General features: G+C 35.1%; 1 protein-coding gene across 1 annotated transcript in view; it reads left to right on the top strand.

The window, feature by feature from the left end:
* Positions 1–16,067, top strand: part of LOC103748760 (oxidation resistance protein 1) — a gene marked incomplete in the record, with an annotated part of 105,654 nt that overhangs the window by 44,687 nt on the left and 44,900 nt on the right. The window contains 3 exon segments of the mRNA XM_029555214.1: positions 7,482–7,634; positions 10,949–11,133; positions 13,793–14,553. Of these exon segments, the coding sequence (XP_029411074.1) occupies positions 7,482–7,634; positions 10,949–11,133; positions 13,793–14,553 (1,099 nt within the window).

Genomic DNA, 16,067 nt, shown 5'->3' with positions numbered 1-16,067 from the left:
GCACATTGGGTAGTTCATAGACTGATTATGCTGTTACAGTTACTGCTGTCTTACAAAGTTCTTGCTCTTTACTTTCATCTGAGTACTTTAGAGCTTCATTTAATCAGCAGTGATTATAATGTCTATTTTTAAAATGAAGGAATTAAGGCACAGAAAGGAGATTGAGTAATTCGTAAATATTATAGTCACTAAGTAGTACAGGGAGAGAATTAGACCTGACATGTATAGATCTGGATTTCGTGTTGTGTTCTTAACCACTTTTTGTGTTGCCAAAGTGCTCCATTAGGAGAACCAAGAGCAAATGCTGTGCAGCTAAGGTGTCTTCTAAAATTGAAATGCATGTCACAGTTTCTAGAACTAGGAAGTTGTCAGAGGTAGTGAGCTGTGTGGAAGTACACAGCCAAATGGCCCAGCCAAATGAAAAATAACAGTATAGCTGACTAGTCATTCAGAAATGTTAAAATGATGACTGGATGTCCCAATTAAAAGATGGGCTAAAGATCTAAACAGAGTTCTCAAAGGAAGAAATAAAGATGGCTAAGAAACATCTTAAAAAGTATTCAACATGGTTAGTAATTAGGGAAATGCAAATTAAAACCACCTTAAGATTTCACCTTACCCCAGTCAGACTGGCTATGATCAAGAGAACAAGTGATATGAAAAGCTGGTGAGGATGTGGAGAAGGGGAGCACTCATTCACTGCTGGTGGGAGTGCAAACTCATGCAATCCCTATGGAAAACAGTGTGGAGAACTTTTAGAAAAGTAGAAATGAATGTATCATATGACCCTGTTATACCACTCCTTGGCATATACCCAAAGGACCCATCCTATTTCAGAGACACTGTACAACCATGTTTGTTGCTGCTCTTTTCACAATAGCTAAGAGATAGAAGCAACCTAAGTGCCCCTCAACTAACAGATGGTTAATGAAAATGTAGTACATTTACACAATGGAGTTCTACTCAGCAGTAAAGAAAGATGAAATGAAATTTGAAGGTAAATGGATGGAATAGAAACTGTTATAGTAAGTGATGTTAACAAGACTCACAAAAACCAAAGATGTATGTTCTCCCTCAGTTTTGGATTCTAGCACCAAATCCTTATAATAGATGGAATCCCACAGAAATGGGCCAACAGCCCATGGGAAACAGATGATGCAGAGATCCTAAAGTTCATTGCCTTGCCACAATGAGAGGAAGATCATCCCACACCTATCACCCCCTCTAAGGCTCAGGGACTTTTGCAGAAGGGGTTGGGGGAAAGAAAGTAAGAGCTGGAGGAAGGGGTGGAGTGTTGACAGAAGTGTCCTCTGACCACTATGCCAGCAAGCTAGAGTCACACCTCATTCCCATGTTTGGCAAGGAGTGGTTGGGGGAGTCAGTTACTCCTCCCACCCAGTCAGCCTTAGCTGCATGTGGGGGAGGGGCTAAGGATATATAAGCAGAGATACCATGAGACACCCCCTCGCCATTTTGTGTGGCTGTCAGGAAGTTATAGGATCTATATTTGAGTGTGGACTTTGCAGTGGTAGATGGGGGGGCACCCATGCTTCAGTAAATAAACCCCTACCCTATGTTCTGTTAGCAAGCCCAACAAACTCGTTATTCCACCAAAGTTGGCACCATGTTGGGAAATCCTTTGGTCTTTGGTTTCATATTCCTATTTTCCCCCCCTTAAACTTCATTGTATGTGTAGCCTGCTTCAAGTTGTTTCTAGAAAAATGTGTTAAAAATTGCCTGTCGTTGGAATAAGAAAAAAAATGATGACAAGGAGAGCAAAACATTGTTCTTTTCTCCCTCTATAATAAAGATTGGACTTTAAAAAAAGAGTTTTAAAAATTATTTATGTGTATGAGTGTGTGCCTGAGTGCATGTCTATACATGTGTGCATGTGCCCATAGAGGCTAAAAGAAGAGGGCTTTGGATACCCTGGACTGGTCACAGGTTGTTGTGAACTGCCCAGTGTATGCATGCTCAGATCAAAACTGTGATCCTCTGGGAGATCAGCAAGTCTTCTTAATTTCTGAGTCACTTCTCAAAACCATCTGGGCGTTTTAATGTGTTCTTTTAAATAATTTAATTTTTCTCATTGTCTACATTAGTTTCCTGGTATTCCTAAGCCTCTATTCCAGTGGTTTGCAGACCGTTGCCTCCTCTAAGACCTGGGCAGGCAAATCCTTTCCTGCTCATCTAGCTAATGTTTGCTGGAAGTCTTTGGAATTCTTTGCCTTGAAGGTGTATCATTTCCAATGTCTGCCCTGGTTAGCACATGACCTACCTGCTTCCCCCAGTCAGTCTTTAAGGCTTCCTTGTTCCCATATGCCTTTTGCTTATTTTTTTTTTAACTTTTACAAAAACTTTGAGAATTTCATACATGCATATAAGGTGTTTTGATCAAATCCATGCCCACTCCCTCCCCTCCAGCTTTCCCCCCTCTGAAAAGGTAACCCTAAAATCTTTTAAGGATTAGATACAAGCTCCCAAATGCTTTCAACATATTTGGCCTTTAGAACAGAGTATGTTGTTAAGAGGCCCAAGGATATTTTGACTTTTAGAAAAGAAACTGGCTACTTTCCTTTGGGGTCTTTTCACCCTAACTCCCTAGCCAGTTCCTACCTCCTATTCTTATCACACCATCCTCTGAAGAGGTTACCCAAATTGCCACTAGGGAAACAGGACTTAGACCACTCCAGCTTCTTCCATGCTGAACAGGGACGCAGGGTGAGGCAATTGGAGTACCCCTTCAGTGAGTCTATCTAAAAGACTCCCAAATTGCATGACTCTTGTCACTAAGGAGAAAAGAAAGTCCTTGAATCATGAATAGGAGATGCGAAGGAGAAGTAAAGGCAACAGTAATTAGCATTACAAGTTCTAGACAGTGGCCTTTGCTTATTAACTAATAAGTTCTATAAAAACCTGTTTCCATATCAAGTTCCCATTATCAGGTATGGGAGTTGAAACTTCAGTACATCATTTGGGAGACACAATCAACTACTACTATAAAATTTCAAGAAAATTAGTTTATTTTATAAACTTTAATTTGTACCACACAATTTAATCTCACTTATTTTTAAGAAAAGGGAACTTTAGAAGACCTATATGGGCAAATAAGAGTTTTTAAAAATAACAAGTGAAATTGTCTTTATTCATACATGGGCAATACATATGAAAGTATGAATTACCTCTCACCCATATGGACAAGCTTGATAATGTGTGAGTTCTTACAAAGCACATCACTCCCTTTAGTCATACTAATCTTAGCTAATTGGCATCCTGAAGTCATGTACCTATATACTTGAAAGTAAACATTGATTGCAAGTGATAGCAGATAGACATGAATTTAAAAACATTGGAACCAGCAGCAGTTTGAGAAGGCTAAATATCACATACACTTGAGAAATTTGCTCTCACATATGCTGTCCTCATGTCATGAACTTCTCATTTTTGTTTCTCTATTTTTAAGCTGAATATTAAAACAGTAATTCATTTCAAAAATATGTATTATTGTATAAAATATAAATATTGATATTATCTGAGACCAGGTGCATTCATTGCCATAGATTTATGCATATTAATACAAATTAGAATTTTAACTTCAGTGCTTCTAAACTTAAATCTGAATCTCTGAACATACCAACTTTATATTGAATAAAAGCCTATATATTACAAAATTATTTAAACAAATGCTTATAAACATAAATGTATAAATGCAAATTATTTATGATGCTTTCCAACTTATCTTAAAATCAACTTAAATTGATTATGCTGTAATTCTCTGAAAAAAATTATGATTAATGTGATGAAATAGAACTTTACAGTGATACTTTGTATTTAGATTCTAGGAAGCCCATTATTCATAGAGAAGAAATTCCTGTATTTGCAAATGGATAAATGATTGAGTGACAGTTTTCTGCATGTGAGCATCATTCCGTAATTGCAATTCAAAAAAATTGATTTTGCTTGCTTTTAGTCTGGTGATAAAAAGCTCAGAGCCAGAGCTAATACCAACACTAATTCTTTACAACTGTAACTTATTTTTCTTCACTTAAAAGAGCAAGTTGCATTTTTCTCATTTCATTCTGCATCTTGATTATAAGCTTTCTCAACTTCTTGGTTCTAAGTAGAATGTAAGTAAATTATAATACATGGTTAAATACAACTTCTTGGAGGTAAATACTTTTATTGAGCTAAATCAAGAATATAATTTACATTGCTTCACATGAAAATATTTTAAAATTACATAGCTTATATATATTGTGACATAAATATTAACGTTCGTGTTTCTGTGCCTGCAGTGGCTTTTCTTCCTCAAACTCTCTGTTTAACTTATGTGTTACTAGAGAATATTTCTGCACATTTCAACCACCAAAGAGCACAAGCACAAAAAACCTAGGCAAGAAGTAGAAAGTGGCAGTTACTATAATCCCTGGGCTTTTAACATTTGCATATTTGGCGCAATACTGAAACTAGCTAGATAGCTTTATTTCTGTTTAAGGACCTTTCTGTCCCTGGTAGCTAAAATAGAATGACAGAAAACTTTCCAAAAGCCATTTAACAAACTCTGAAACCATTGTATCATGATTAGGAATCTATGTCAGCTTGAGCAAGCTCTACATACAGATAATGGTATTTTGAACAATGCACATTTATGTAAGTTGTATTGAGGACTGATAATAATCCCTTTGAATAACTTGATGCATTTTGAAAGAAAATGTCTTTTGTGCGATACTTCAAGCATTTGCTAAGCTAATTCACGTATTCTTTTCAATGAGATTACATTGAAAATTGGGATTGCTATAGATACTGAGTTGTAGAATTTGAGACTTTGAGGGAACCTCAGATCATGTTGTTCAATAAGATAACTCTTCATTTAAGAAAAGCATTTGACAATGTACTTATAATTTTTTCTATGACTGTAGTATTTGTAGTAGATAAAAGCTGGATATGGAGTAATTGAAAGCCTCTGAACAATATTTGGCCTTTTGCCATCTTGCACCATCCAGTGATTCTGGATCAGCTTTTTTTTTGGGGGGGGGGTTGTTTTATCCATCATTTGGTGGAAGATTTGAAGGGGAAAATGTATATTATTGTAGCCATGTTCACTAGTTCATTGTTGGCAGCTTAGATTTACATCTCAGTCTGTCATCTTGTTTGCAAGGTATGGAATTTGGCTAAAACATAAGTTTCTTTTAAAACCAGTGCTGGAGTATATATCTCATATGTGGGTTAAAAAATTAAAATGGTCCACATCCCATGTTTAAACAGAGCTGGATGTCATAGTCATTGAAGTTATTATTAATATCACTATATTATTTTAAGTAGCTGTGCTGAATGTTTATGTGTGATATAAAACTCTTAGATATGATAACTACCAGTGACTGTAAAGTTTTTAAGTAGCATGAAGAAATGGAAAGATTATGGAGATTTTTTTAATGGGTATGATTTGACATTCTCCATAACTGGTAAGCTCTATTTCAATTTTTTTCAAAAACTAAAATTGTAGTATATTAAATACAATTTTGCCATATTTTGTGTTAGTCTATCCTTCCTTCAACAAATATCTGTTGATTCTCCATTCTAGTAGTAGAGACCTGGGCCCTGTGTTTTATTAGGGATGTTTGAAAGAAGACCTAAAATTCTGCCCTCCTGTAGGCTAAAGGAGATCATCTGTTAGGGGAGAAATTTGTGTTAAAGTGGAAACTTCTTTTCAAACACCTAGGTCTGTGAGATCAAAGAGAAGGGCAGTCTTGTTCACAGTAGCAGATTTTAGTTCAAAACTTAGGAGAATCTTGCTATTATGAGCACCACGCGAGGTGGTGTCCTTTATTCATAAGGTGTGGAGTGCCTCTATGGAGGTGTTTAACAGACAGGTTAAATGCCATTTGCCTGTCCTTTCTACAGTGTACAGAATATCTTTTGTAAGGTGAACTTATGGGTACCATATAAAGGGTCTATGAACTTGGATATAAATATTTTGAATAAAGTCTAAAATTTTTAAAACTTAAATTATATACAGCAAATTATAAAGAAATATCAAGTGTACGTGTGATTTTGACCTCAGTATAACTCATAGACATTTTCAGGGCATGTCAGAGCTGTAGAGATTCCTAATGTTGTTTACAACCTTTAAACAGTGATGATATTCAGCATAATTGTCAGAGTCACTTCTAGATGTATCATTTAGTATATTTATCACTTTGTTTCCAGTTTATTTTGTTGGTTTATGTTTGGTTCATTGGTTGGTTGATTCTCATAATATAGCACTGACTGGCTTAGAACTTGCTGTGTAGACCAGGCTGGCCTCAAAATCACGAAGATTGACCTACCTCTGCCTTCCCAGTGCTGAGATTAAAGGTGTGTGCCACCATGCCAGCCTTCCAGTATGGATTTTGAATATTGCTATAATTGTGTTTCAATGTAATTTCATTTGTTTGTAAGTCTGTATTTTAACCATTGAGTGACATTCTGGGAAGAAATTCATGAGTTGCACTGCAAGAATGACCCATAGCAGCTAAGAAACTAAACTGATTTTTCTATTGCTCCATAGAATGACATTGAGGAACTCTTGGGAGTTTGAAGCTACAGTACACTTCTGGGGCGGGAAGATGGCTCCATGGTTAAAATGCTTACCACCCAAGTATGGGAACTGCAGTTCAGATCTCCAGAAATCTTACTGTCCTCTTAAATGTCTTGTGGGCATGGTGTCCAACCTATACTCCAGCCTGGGAAAGCAAAGACAGTATCACCAGAGTAACCTGACTAGCATAACTAGACACATGGATGAGCTCTGGGTTTGACCGAGAGACCCTGCCTCAATGAATAAGATGGAAGAGCAATCAAGAATGATTCCTGATTTCAACTCTGGGCCTCCATATATGTGCACACATATGTGCAATGTACCCCCACACAAATACTCTACATACATGTAAATGTACATATACACACATGTGCATAGTATACACAATTTCAAAAAGAAAAACCATTCTAAAATTTAAAAAACAATAGAAAAAATAAATTCCTCTTCTGATAAGTATATACTACTTGCCTGCTATGTACTAGGTGTTGCTAGCAAGCTCTTCTTCATTCTCCTGTGCTCCTTGCATCTGATGGATGTTGTCTGGTCTTATCAAAACCGTGGGTTAATTCACAAGCAACTGATTAGTGTATTAGGTATAGGAGGGTTCTATGTTATGTAGGTTTTAATGTTTTCCAGATTATTATGTATAATGTGTATATATATGTAAAATATATGCATCTTATTAAAATGAAAATTTTCATTGTTTTTAAGATCTTTATTAAACGTGGAAACAATACCACTATTATTCATGGTAGGAATTTTTGAGGCTGAGAATATGGTGAGAAGGAAAAAGAATAGTACTTACTGGGGGAGGCTGTTCATTTGTCTTTAATAATGTGTATATTTTATCTGGTTTCCTAAAATACATTTTTGTGTTTTTGTTTTGTTTTGTTTTGTTTTTAAGACTCCTGAAGTACTCCATCCAAAAGAAGCAACTCCATCATCTACTGTTACTGGTATCCGACCTGCAAGAGTTGTATCTTCAACTTCTGAGGAAGAAGAAGCATTTACTGAGAAATTTCTTAAAATTAATTGCAAATATATCACAAGGGGCAAGGTAATGAATCGCATTATGAAGGTTTCTTTTTAATTTTAATTTTATGTATATGAATGTTTTGCTTGGATATATGTAATCGCACCACATGTGTGCAAATCCATGGAGGCCAGAAAAGGGCATCAGATCCCCTGGAACTGAAGTTATGAATGGTTGTTAGCTGCCATGTGGATGCTGGGAACCAAAGCCAGGTCCTCTGCAAGAGTAGCCAGTGCCGTTAAACATTAAGCCATCTCTCCAGCCCTTTGAGAAGACTTTTAAATGTTGCCTCATTTGTTACTAAACTATCAAAATATGGCATTTTCATTTTGAGTCAATAGCATCAACAAATCCTTAATATTTTAACAAGGTTTTGGTAACTATGCTTGAGTCACTATGAATTTGTTCATGATTTACAGTCTGTTTATCTGTGACACTTATTAAAGCTAATGGGATATATAAATAAATGTATTAACAAAGCACATATATTCTGATATTGGGTGGAATATTTTGCCCTGTCCATTAAATCAAGTTGGGTGATTCTGTAAGTTATTGACAGAAGGTTGTAGAAGTATCTCACTATAAATGTTATTCAGTTTATATTTTATGCATTTTTAAAGTGTTATTGTGTTTGAAAATGTTTAGCATTCTTGTGTTGTCTTAATGAATTGTCATCACCAAAAAAACCCCAAAATGTTGTTAATCTTAGTAGTCTTTGCTCTGGAGTGTACCGCGGTGCAGACTGCTGCAGCTATCTCCACTTCCTGTTGAGAGGTGCTAATGTGGCTTCTCTTTTACCATTTTCTACTTTTAGGTTGTCTTTACAAAGTGGGCATCTGTACACAGCTTATGGTTTTAGACTTTATCTCAGTGAATGCATACGAAATGGTTTCTCAATGTGTTTTTGTGAATTTGATATTGAGAAAATATTTCTTATGGCCAAGTCTTTTACAAATTGTCTCAAAAACTCTGACTACTTGGAAACCTTTGTGATGTAGCCAAGGAAAAGAAACTTGATAAACTCATCTGTGTATTCTTTTAGTGATAGCAAATAAGGATGGATCCTAGAAAGTTAAAGCAGGTTGATTAATCCAGTGACTAGGGTTTCATAAATTTTCTAATCCAAGAAGTAGAAACAATTCTGAAGATGTTTCAGTGATATTACTGAATATGGAAAATTAAAAGTATTATCACAACACTGGGTCTTTTGTTGATTTTCAGCAATATAGAATTATCTTTGTGAAAATATTCTAAAATGAAAGATAAAAATGTGCTAATGTGGTAAACCACATCATCTGCTAAGGGCTAGAGCTGTTAGCACAGTGGTAGAGCACTTGCCTTGCATGCCTGATGTTCTAGGTTCAATCCTCAGTATTGCCAAGAAACAAAAAAACTTAGGAAACAAAATAATCAATTAAAATGTGCTTACAAGTAAAACTTAACAAAATCTGAAAGAACCTGGAATGTGCTTTCTTTACTTTTAGCTAATTGCTTGGTTTCATTTTTCAAAATCTTTAGTTTACAGAAATTGAGGACATAACAGGCACAGAAAGCCTAAAAACCCTTTAAAGTTTTGTTACTTTGCATATACTGTAGCTTTGATTGTCCAGTTTTTACATTATCCCTGGCAGTGTGAATATTCTCATAACATACATTACCATTTCTAATTGACTAGGAGTTGACAGGTGCTTCAAGTATATAAATTAGTGTGAATGAATCTCCTTAAAGTTAAATAGGCTACAGTTTATGTATTTACTCATCATTTAGGTGGTCCATTTTCTGAAATAGAAGTACTACTTGAGTGTTTATAAGATGACTCAGTGGATAAAGGCCCCTGTTGGAAGAATAAAGCTAACTTCCTACAAGTTGTCCTCTGACCTAAGTTTTTGTTTTACAAAAAAGAAGTCCTAGTTGAATTTCAGATCATTTCCCTTAACAAAATACACATACATATATTTTTATTTAGTATTACATGCATTTTACTATAAATCCTTTATACCTTTACATAACTACTTTGGTAGCTTTTTAAAAACTAGTTCTTGGGAAACTGTATTTATTAATATTTTATTTTTAGTGTTTTTGGACTTAGTCATGTTTGGAGATACCATCTGCCATAACTTGGGCTATATTTTCTTTAAGTTAAAGTCAGATACTTTGCTGGTACTGAACTTGGAAGAATGGTGTGATACCAAATCAGACAAAATAGATATTCTTTTTCTCTAATATTTTCAGGAAAAAAAGCAGTATGACATTGATGTAATTGTTTGATTTTCTGATTTCTGTCAGGCTCTTAATTTTTACACTTACAGAATGTAGTGGAATAAAAGAGATTTAAAAATGGGAGTAAGGAGTGTTTTACATTTGGTTTGGCATGCATGTATTTTGTGACTTGGATGCTAATGAGTGTGGTAAAAAGAACATACTCCCCGGATTTTGCATCCTAGTTTTTTTAGGACAAATTGCTTACCTCTCTGAACTTTAGTTTTCCTGCCTGTAAAATAGAATTGTTACATCCGTTTCAAGTCTGTAATTGTGACTATCAGATAAACCCTGGTGCATTCACAGCGTGATACTCAGGAAGCAGTAAATACTAACTAGTGCATGTTAGTGCTAGCATCTGTCTATAAACCTTAATTTGTAAAGGGAGTAACTTCTTGCAGATTTGTGTCAGTATTTATACAAAGTTGTTTAAAATGTCTTACATTTTTATAGTAGAATTCAAAATAATTGTTTAATTTAGACATCGTCTAATCTACCCAACTTTACACTTCAAGAAATGTACCCCAAAGCTTTGCAAGCCAAAGGTCCATTGCTGAGGAGTAGCAGAAGATTCAGATAAAAATACTAATTTTTAAAAATATTTCAAAGAAATTTTACCTTTTTGTGATGGATTTAATTGTTAATTCGTGATTTCATACAGTCTTCACTGTGTACATAAAACCATTTTGGTTTCTGTAGTAGAAGAACACAGGAAATGGTCTACAATTTACTGCAAAGCATGGCATCATGCAGTGCAGACTGTGCAGTCCCTTCTTAGCTTACTCAAGTTTTCTTCCTAATATAAACCATTATTTTACTTTGTAAATTTTAAGTCTTTACTTGATTGATTTGGGTAGAATATAAAGTTCTTTCTTTGCATTCTGTCTCTGCGAAAGTAGAGCATTTACTGGGAAGCCATATTTTCATTTAAAATGTTTTCATGAGATTGGCACAGTTCTTGACTGTACTATGTCGAAAGTAGATGGCCTAAAATCAGGAAAAATTAGTAGAAATAGCGAGAATCCTTTGTGAAGCTATGAACTTTGAAGATTAAATATTATTTTCTTTTTTCATCTTAGGGCACAGTCAGTGGTGTGCTGCTAGTCACACCAAATAATATAATGTTTGATCCACATAAAACGGACCCTCTTGTTCAAGAGAATGGCTGTGAGGAATATGGCATCATGTGTCCCATGGAAGAGGTGATGTCAGCTGCGATGTACAAGGAAATTTTGGATAGCAAAATAAAGGAATCCTTACCCCTGTAAGAGTGCTATTTATATTCACCCCCCCTTTTTTTTTAAATCTAGTTGACCCTGCTGTCTAATTTTATTAATTTTATATTTCTGCTTCTCATTTGGTCATTAGTGAAAAAAAATAGAAGCTCTATTGGATAGATTATTTTTTGTTTGCCTAGAATATATAATTAGGAATTGCTTTAGGTTTATATTTACTTGCTAAAAGAACCAGAAATTTGACAGGTAATCTGTAGCACTCATTTAATTCAGTGTTTAGACGGAAAATAAATTCTGTCATACTGCTGTGTCTTTTTCACAGCTCGGTTTCAAGTTTTCCATCACTGTGCCTAAGCAGTGACGTTGTGGGACTTGGAAGTGTGGCATGGGAAGTGTGGCATGAATAGAGACCTGGCATTGCCGTACTCAGGACAGCTTTCTTTCATTTGTTGATTTATTTGTTGTATCTTCTCGTCCAGAAAGTATAAAACATGAGAGAGAGAAAACTTCCAAGTTGCACTAATTAAGATTTGATCCTGGAATATACTGACCTGGGGGAGTGTGTAAGATACTGAAATTTAGGCAAAGACTTTAAAGGTGATATGCCTGACCAAATTAGTGACAGAAATTTAAAAAGACTGACAAATAAAAACAAATAAAATACAAAGAAAAGTTGGAAGGAAGAGAGTTGATATAATAGAAAAGAGCCTCCCTATCTCTCCACACAGTTTAAAACCTGGCTTCACTTTAACTGATAGTTGAGATTTACATTCACACATTTACTCGTGGAGCAAAAGAAATTACAAAGGAGAAAGGAATTTTTTTCTTTTCCTCAGAGCAAGACTGTTTGAGCTATTAGAATACCTATGACAGAATAAAATCCCTTCTTGCAAACGTGTTTATTATACCTTGAGTGGTAGATATTATTTTGGCTTGGTAAACTAATCTTTAAAGCACAAATAATCTCTATAAGAAAATATTCTAAACTACTGGTTACATTTATGGACTGTCATTCGAAGCTAATTTTAGAAAATAAGAATTATTGAGGGTAAGTGGAGAGATGAGGTACAGATTGAACTGATGGATTAGATTCAAAGAAAAAGAAGGTTATAAGTAAAGTATCCTAATTTTCTCTTCGTGTTAATGATAATTGGGGATTTTCTTACTTGGAATAGTCTGACTGTTCTACGAGGGGTCTGGTGCTCCTTCCCTTTCAGATGGCCATTTTATCTTTTAGTATATTACTTGTGAAGACTGTGAAATTGATTCAGACATTTAAAATAATAACCTCCAGGAAGAAATATCCTTAAATCTTGCCTTAGACATTAACTGAAATCACTGTTTGTCCTCAACCTGAATAAATATAGGAAGTGCTTTTGCAAAATGTTTTATTTGGCAAAAATGAGGTAAAAGATGTGATTTGATTTCTTCTTACAGTGCTTGGGAAATTGATTTCCCAGATATTGTCTAGAACTCTATTGATCAATACAGTCCACTGACAGAAATGGTTAGCCTTTCAGCATATTAACTCTAATATAGCAATTACCTAAATATATATTCTGTTAGGCTTTTATCTTTATTTTTTGAAAACAATCTTAGGATTCTGCTAAGTATACAGATAAAGTTTCTCAACCTTCATACCCAGTTCCATGACCTTATTGGTGCAGTTTAAATGAATTACCAGTAGATGACACTGTTGCATGTTAAATATCACAAATTAGATACTTTTGTTTCTTAAAAACTGAATCTAGTACAGAGGCAGACAAATAGGAATTAGACTTCGGCTGTCTCTAAAATAAATTTTACATAACATTAAAAATTTTGTTGAAGAAAATTGGGAAGCCACAGGAAGACTGAATAAAACTTTATTCAGCTTTACTTACCATAGAAAACCAGTTATTTTATGTTGATTTCCTTTCTGGTCTTTCTCTATTTAGCACATTTTTATTGTTTTCAATATATGTATGAATATTAATGCTTTTTCACCAACACCAAGTATTTTACATTTGTCACAAAGTAATTGTAATTATCATTCTAATTTACTGACTTATCTAATGATAAAGAGATACTTACACTGCTTATTTCTAGCACTGTGAACATGGGTGCTTGCCTAATCAAATACCATTAATGATGGAAATGTAGACTTACTTATGAAACATTCACTATTTAACATCTAAGTTCTCTAACTGAACAAGTTCTCTTAGCACTGTTGTTATGAGTTGCTAGCATAAGGATTTCCTTCAGATGCCTGGTCTTGGTTCTGTTTTATCCCTTGCAATCTAATCATCTATTTTTGTTTAATGTCTCTGCATATAAATAAACATTGCATAGGTGTGTGTTAAATTAGTAAATTACTTAATAGATTTAAATTTTAATTGAAACTTTATGTTCATATTCTAACACTAAGTTATAGTTTAATATTATAATTTCATCAAGAATTTTTGTCATCAATTTTTTTTAGAGATTACTTGCAAGGATATCTTACATTGATTTTTCCCAAAAAATAAGCAGTTACTAAAATCTTGATGTGATTACTTGGTCTATGTGAGAACAGCATTTTTATGTTCTTGTAAGAGCTGTAGTTTTATCTTTTTTTAAAAGCCTCTTCTGTGATATTACTTCAATATTCAGTTGTGGAAAATGCAATAATTTTTAATGTCTAATACTTCTTATTTTGTTTAATAACAGAGAAATAGATCAGTTGTCAGGAAGGGACTTCTGCCATTCAAAGAAAGTGACAGGAGTTAATCCCGAGGAAATAGACTCGAGAAACCATGATACAGGTAATGATAGTGCCAGCACTGCTCCCAGGAGCACCGAGGAGTCTCTCTCTGAGGACGTCTTCACAGAGTCAGAACTCTCTCCCATCCGGGAGGAGATGATCTCTTCAGATGAGCTGCGGCAGGGTAAATCATCTGGTGCATCATCAGAATCTGTGCAAACTGTCACTCAGATTGAAGTAGAGTCTTCGACAGCCAAACCAGAGTCGACAGATATGCCTGACCACTTAAAATCCAACACTGTACATTCTTCCAATGAAGTTGGGGCTTTATCTCATGAAACTGATTTAAGTAATCTTGATATAGCTGCTAAAGAAGGAGCTAAGGTGACAGACAACCGTCAAGAAATCTCAGACCCTAAAGAACAGAGTACAAATGTAAAAAGTCATACTGACCAGGATTCTTTTCACCTTGAAAATTTACTACAAGTTGGAAGTGGAAAAGAAAAATCTTCTGGAGAAACAGTAGAATTTAAAGAAAAGCAAACTGTTAACAAGGGCAAACAAGGGAAGGAACAAAAACAGGACTCAGAGACAGAAGTAGAAGAGCTACGTAAACTTTGGAAAACTCATTCTATGCAACAGGCTAAACAGCAAAGGGATAATATTCAGCAGGTATCACAAAAAGAAATTAAGCATAAAATTGCACGTGCTGATGGACATGTAGATGGTAAGTGTAAGGACATAGAAAGTTAGTTCGTGTGACCACGTGTTGCTTCCCTCTTTTCCCCACTCACTGACCCCCAGACTGAAAGACAATCAGCTGGTCCTTGACTGACAGTCCTCTGGGGAGATGTATATACAGTGAATGCTTCTTTTCTCATCCAACAGCTATATCCACACACAATGAACATTTTTTGATATGTTTAAGTACTCCTGACACACTGCATTTTATTTAAAGTTGGTTTTATGAACATGTACCCAAGCTGTTTAATATTTTTTATTACTCCATTTTTTAGTTCTGGCTGTCTTTTATCATTGCATACATAATTATGATTTTAATTGTAATTCATCATTGCCAGAGTTTTAATCCCATCATTGCTAGCCTGGTCTACATAGTGAGTTCCAGCACAGCTGGGGCTACAGGGAGACCCTGTCTCAAAAAGACCAAAAAGAAAATACAGTTGGACATAAAAAATCTTTCTAGAATTCTTTTCAGAATCTAGAAATTCTATCATTTTCTGGCTAGATGCCTTCTTTTAAAAACAAGCACTTGGATTAAAAATACCACTTTCTTTTTAAAAGAAAATTATTTTATTTATTATTTTTATGTGTATGATGGTATTGCCTTCAGGTGACTAAGTACACCCATGTCGTGCAGTGCCCAGTGGAGGTCAGGAGAAGGTGTTGGATTCTCCTGAAACTGGAGAAACAGATGGTTGTCAACCACCATGTGGTTCTGAGAATGGAACCCTGGTCCTCTGCAAGAGCAGCCAGTTCTCTTAACCCCTGAGCTATATCTTTAGCCCCCTACTTTCTCTTTTAGTTCTGTTTTTGGCACTATGAAAATTGTAGAAATAGTCTTATATTGTCTGTCTGCTTAATATATTATGAGCTAAGTAGCTATAACAAATATTTTTCAGTTCTCTTGAAATATTGATCATATATTGATTGAATTTACATATGAATTTTATTTAATTCAAAAGTTTTTATTGTGCACAAGATAAAATTCACCATTTTGGCTTTTTGTGATAAAGTTAACATAATGTAAAGTTACCACTTTAACCTTTTTTTTTTTTTTTTTTTTTTGGTCTTTTTGAGACAGGGTCTCTCTGTAGCCCCAGCTGTCCTGGAACTCACTATGTAGACCAGACTGGCCTTGAACTCACAGAGATCCCTGGCTCTGCCTCCTAAGTGCTGGGATTAAAGGCATGTGCCACCATACCCTGCAAATCTACAGTTCATTGCATTAGGTATGTTCATGTTCTTGTACAACCAACAACTAACATCCATCTTTAGAACTTCTACCATCTTCCTACACCAAAATTCTGTACTTACTAAGCAATAAGCTACAGTCTTCCCCTTTCCTGGTCATCACCTTTGTATTGTCTGACTTTACTCCGGCAGTTCCTATAAATGGACATACACTGTTTTTCTGTTGCTTAATTCACTTCGCATAGTGCCTTTACCATTCATGTAAGGCTGAAGAATTAATGCTGATTGTGTGCATGTGCCACTTTGTTT

Source organism: Nannospalax galili, unplaced genomic scaffold, assembly GCF_000622305.1.
Source record: "Nannospalax galili isolate Female #2095 unplaced genomic scaffold, S.galili_v1.0 scaffold284, whole genome shotgun sequence".
Lineage (NCBI taxonomy): Eukaryota > Metazoa > Chordata > Mammalia > Rodentia > Spalacidae > Nannospalax > Nannospalax galili.
This window is presented reverse-complemented; position numbering and strand designations above follow the sequence as displayed.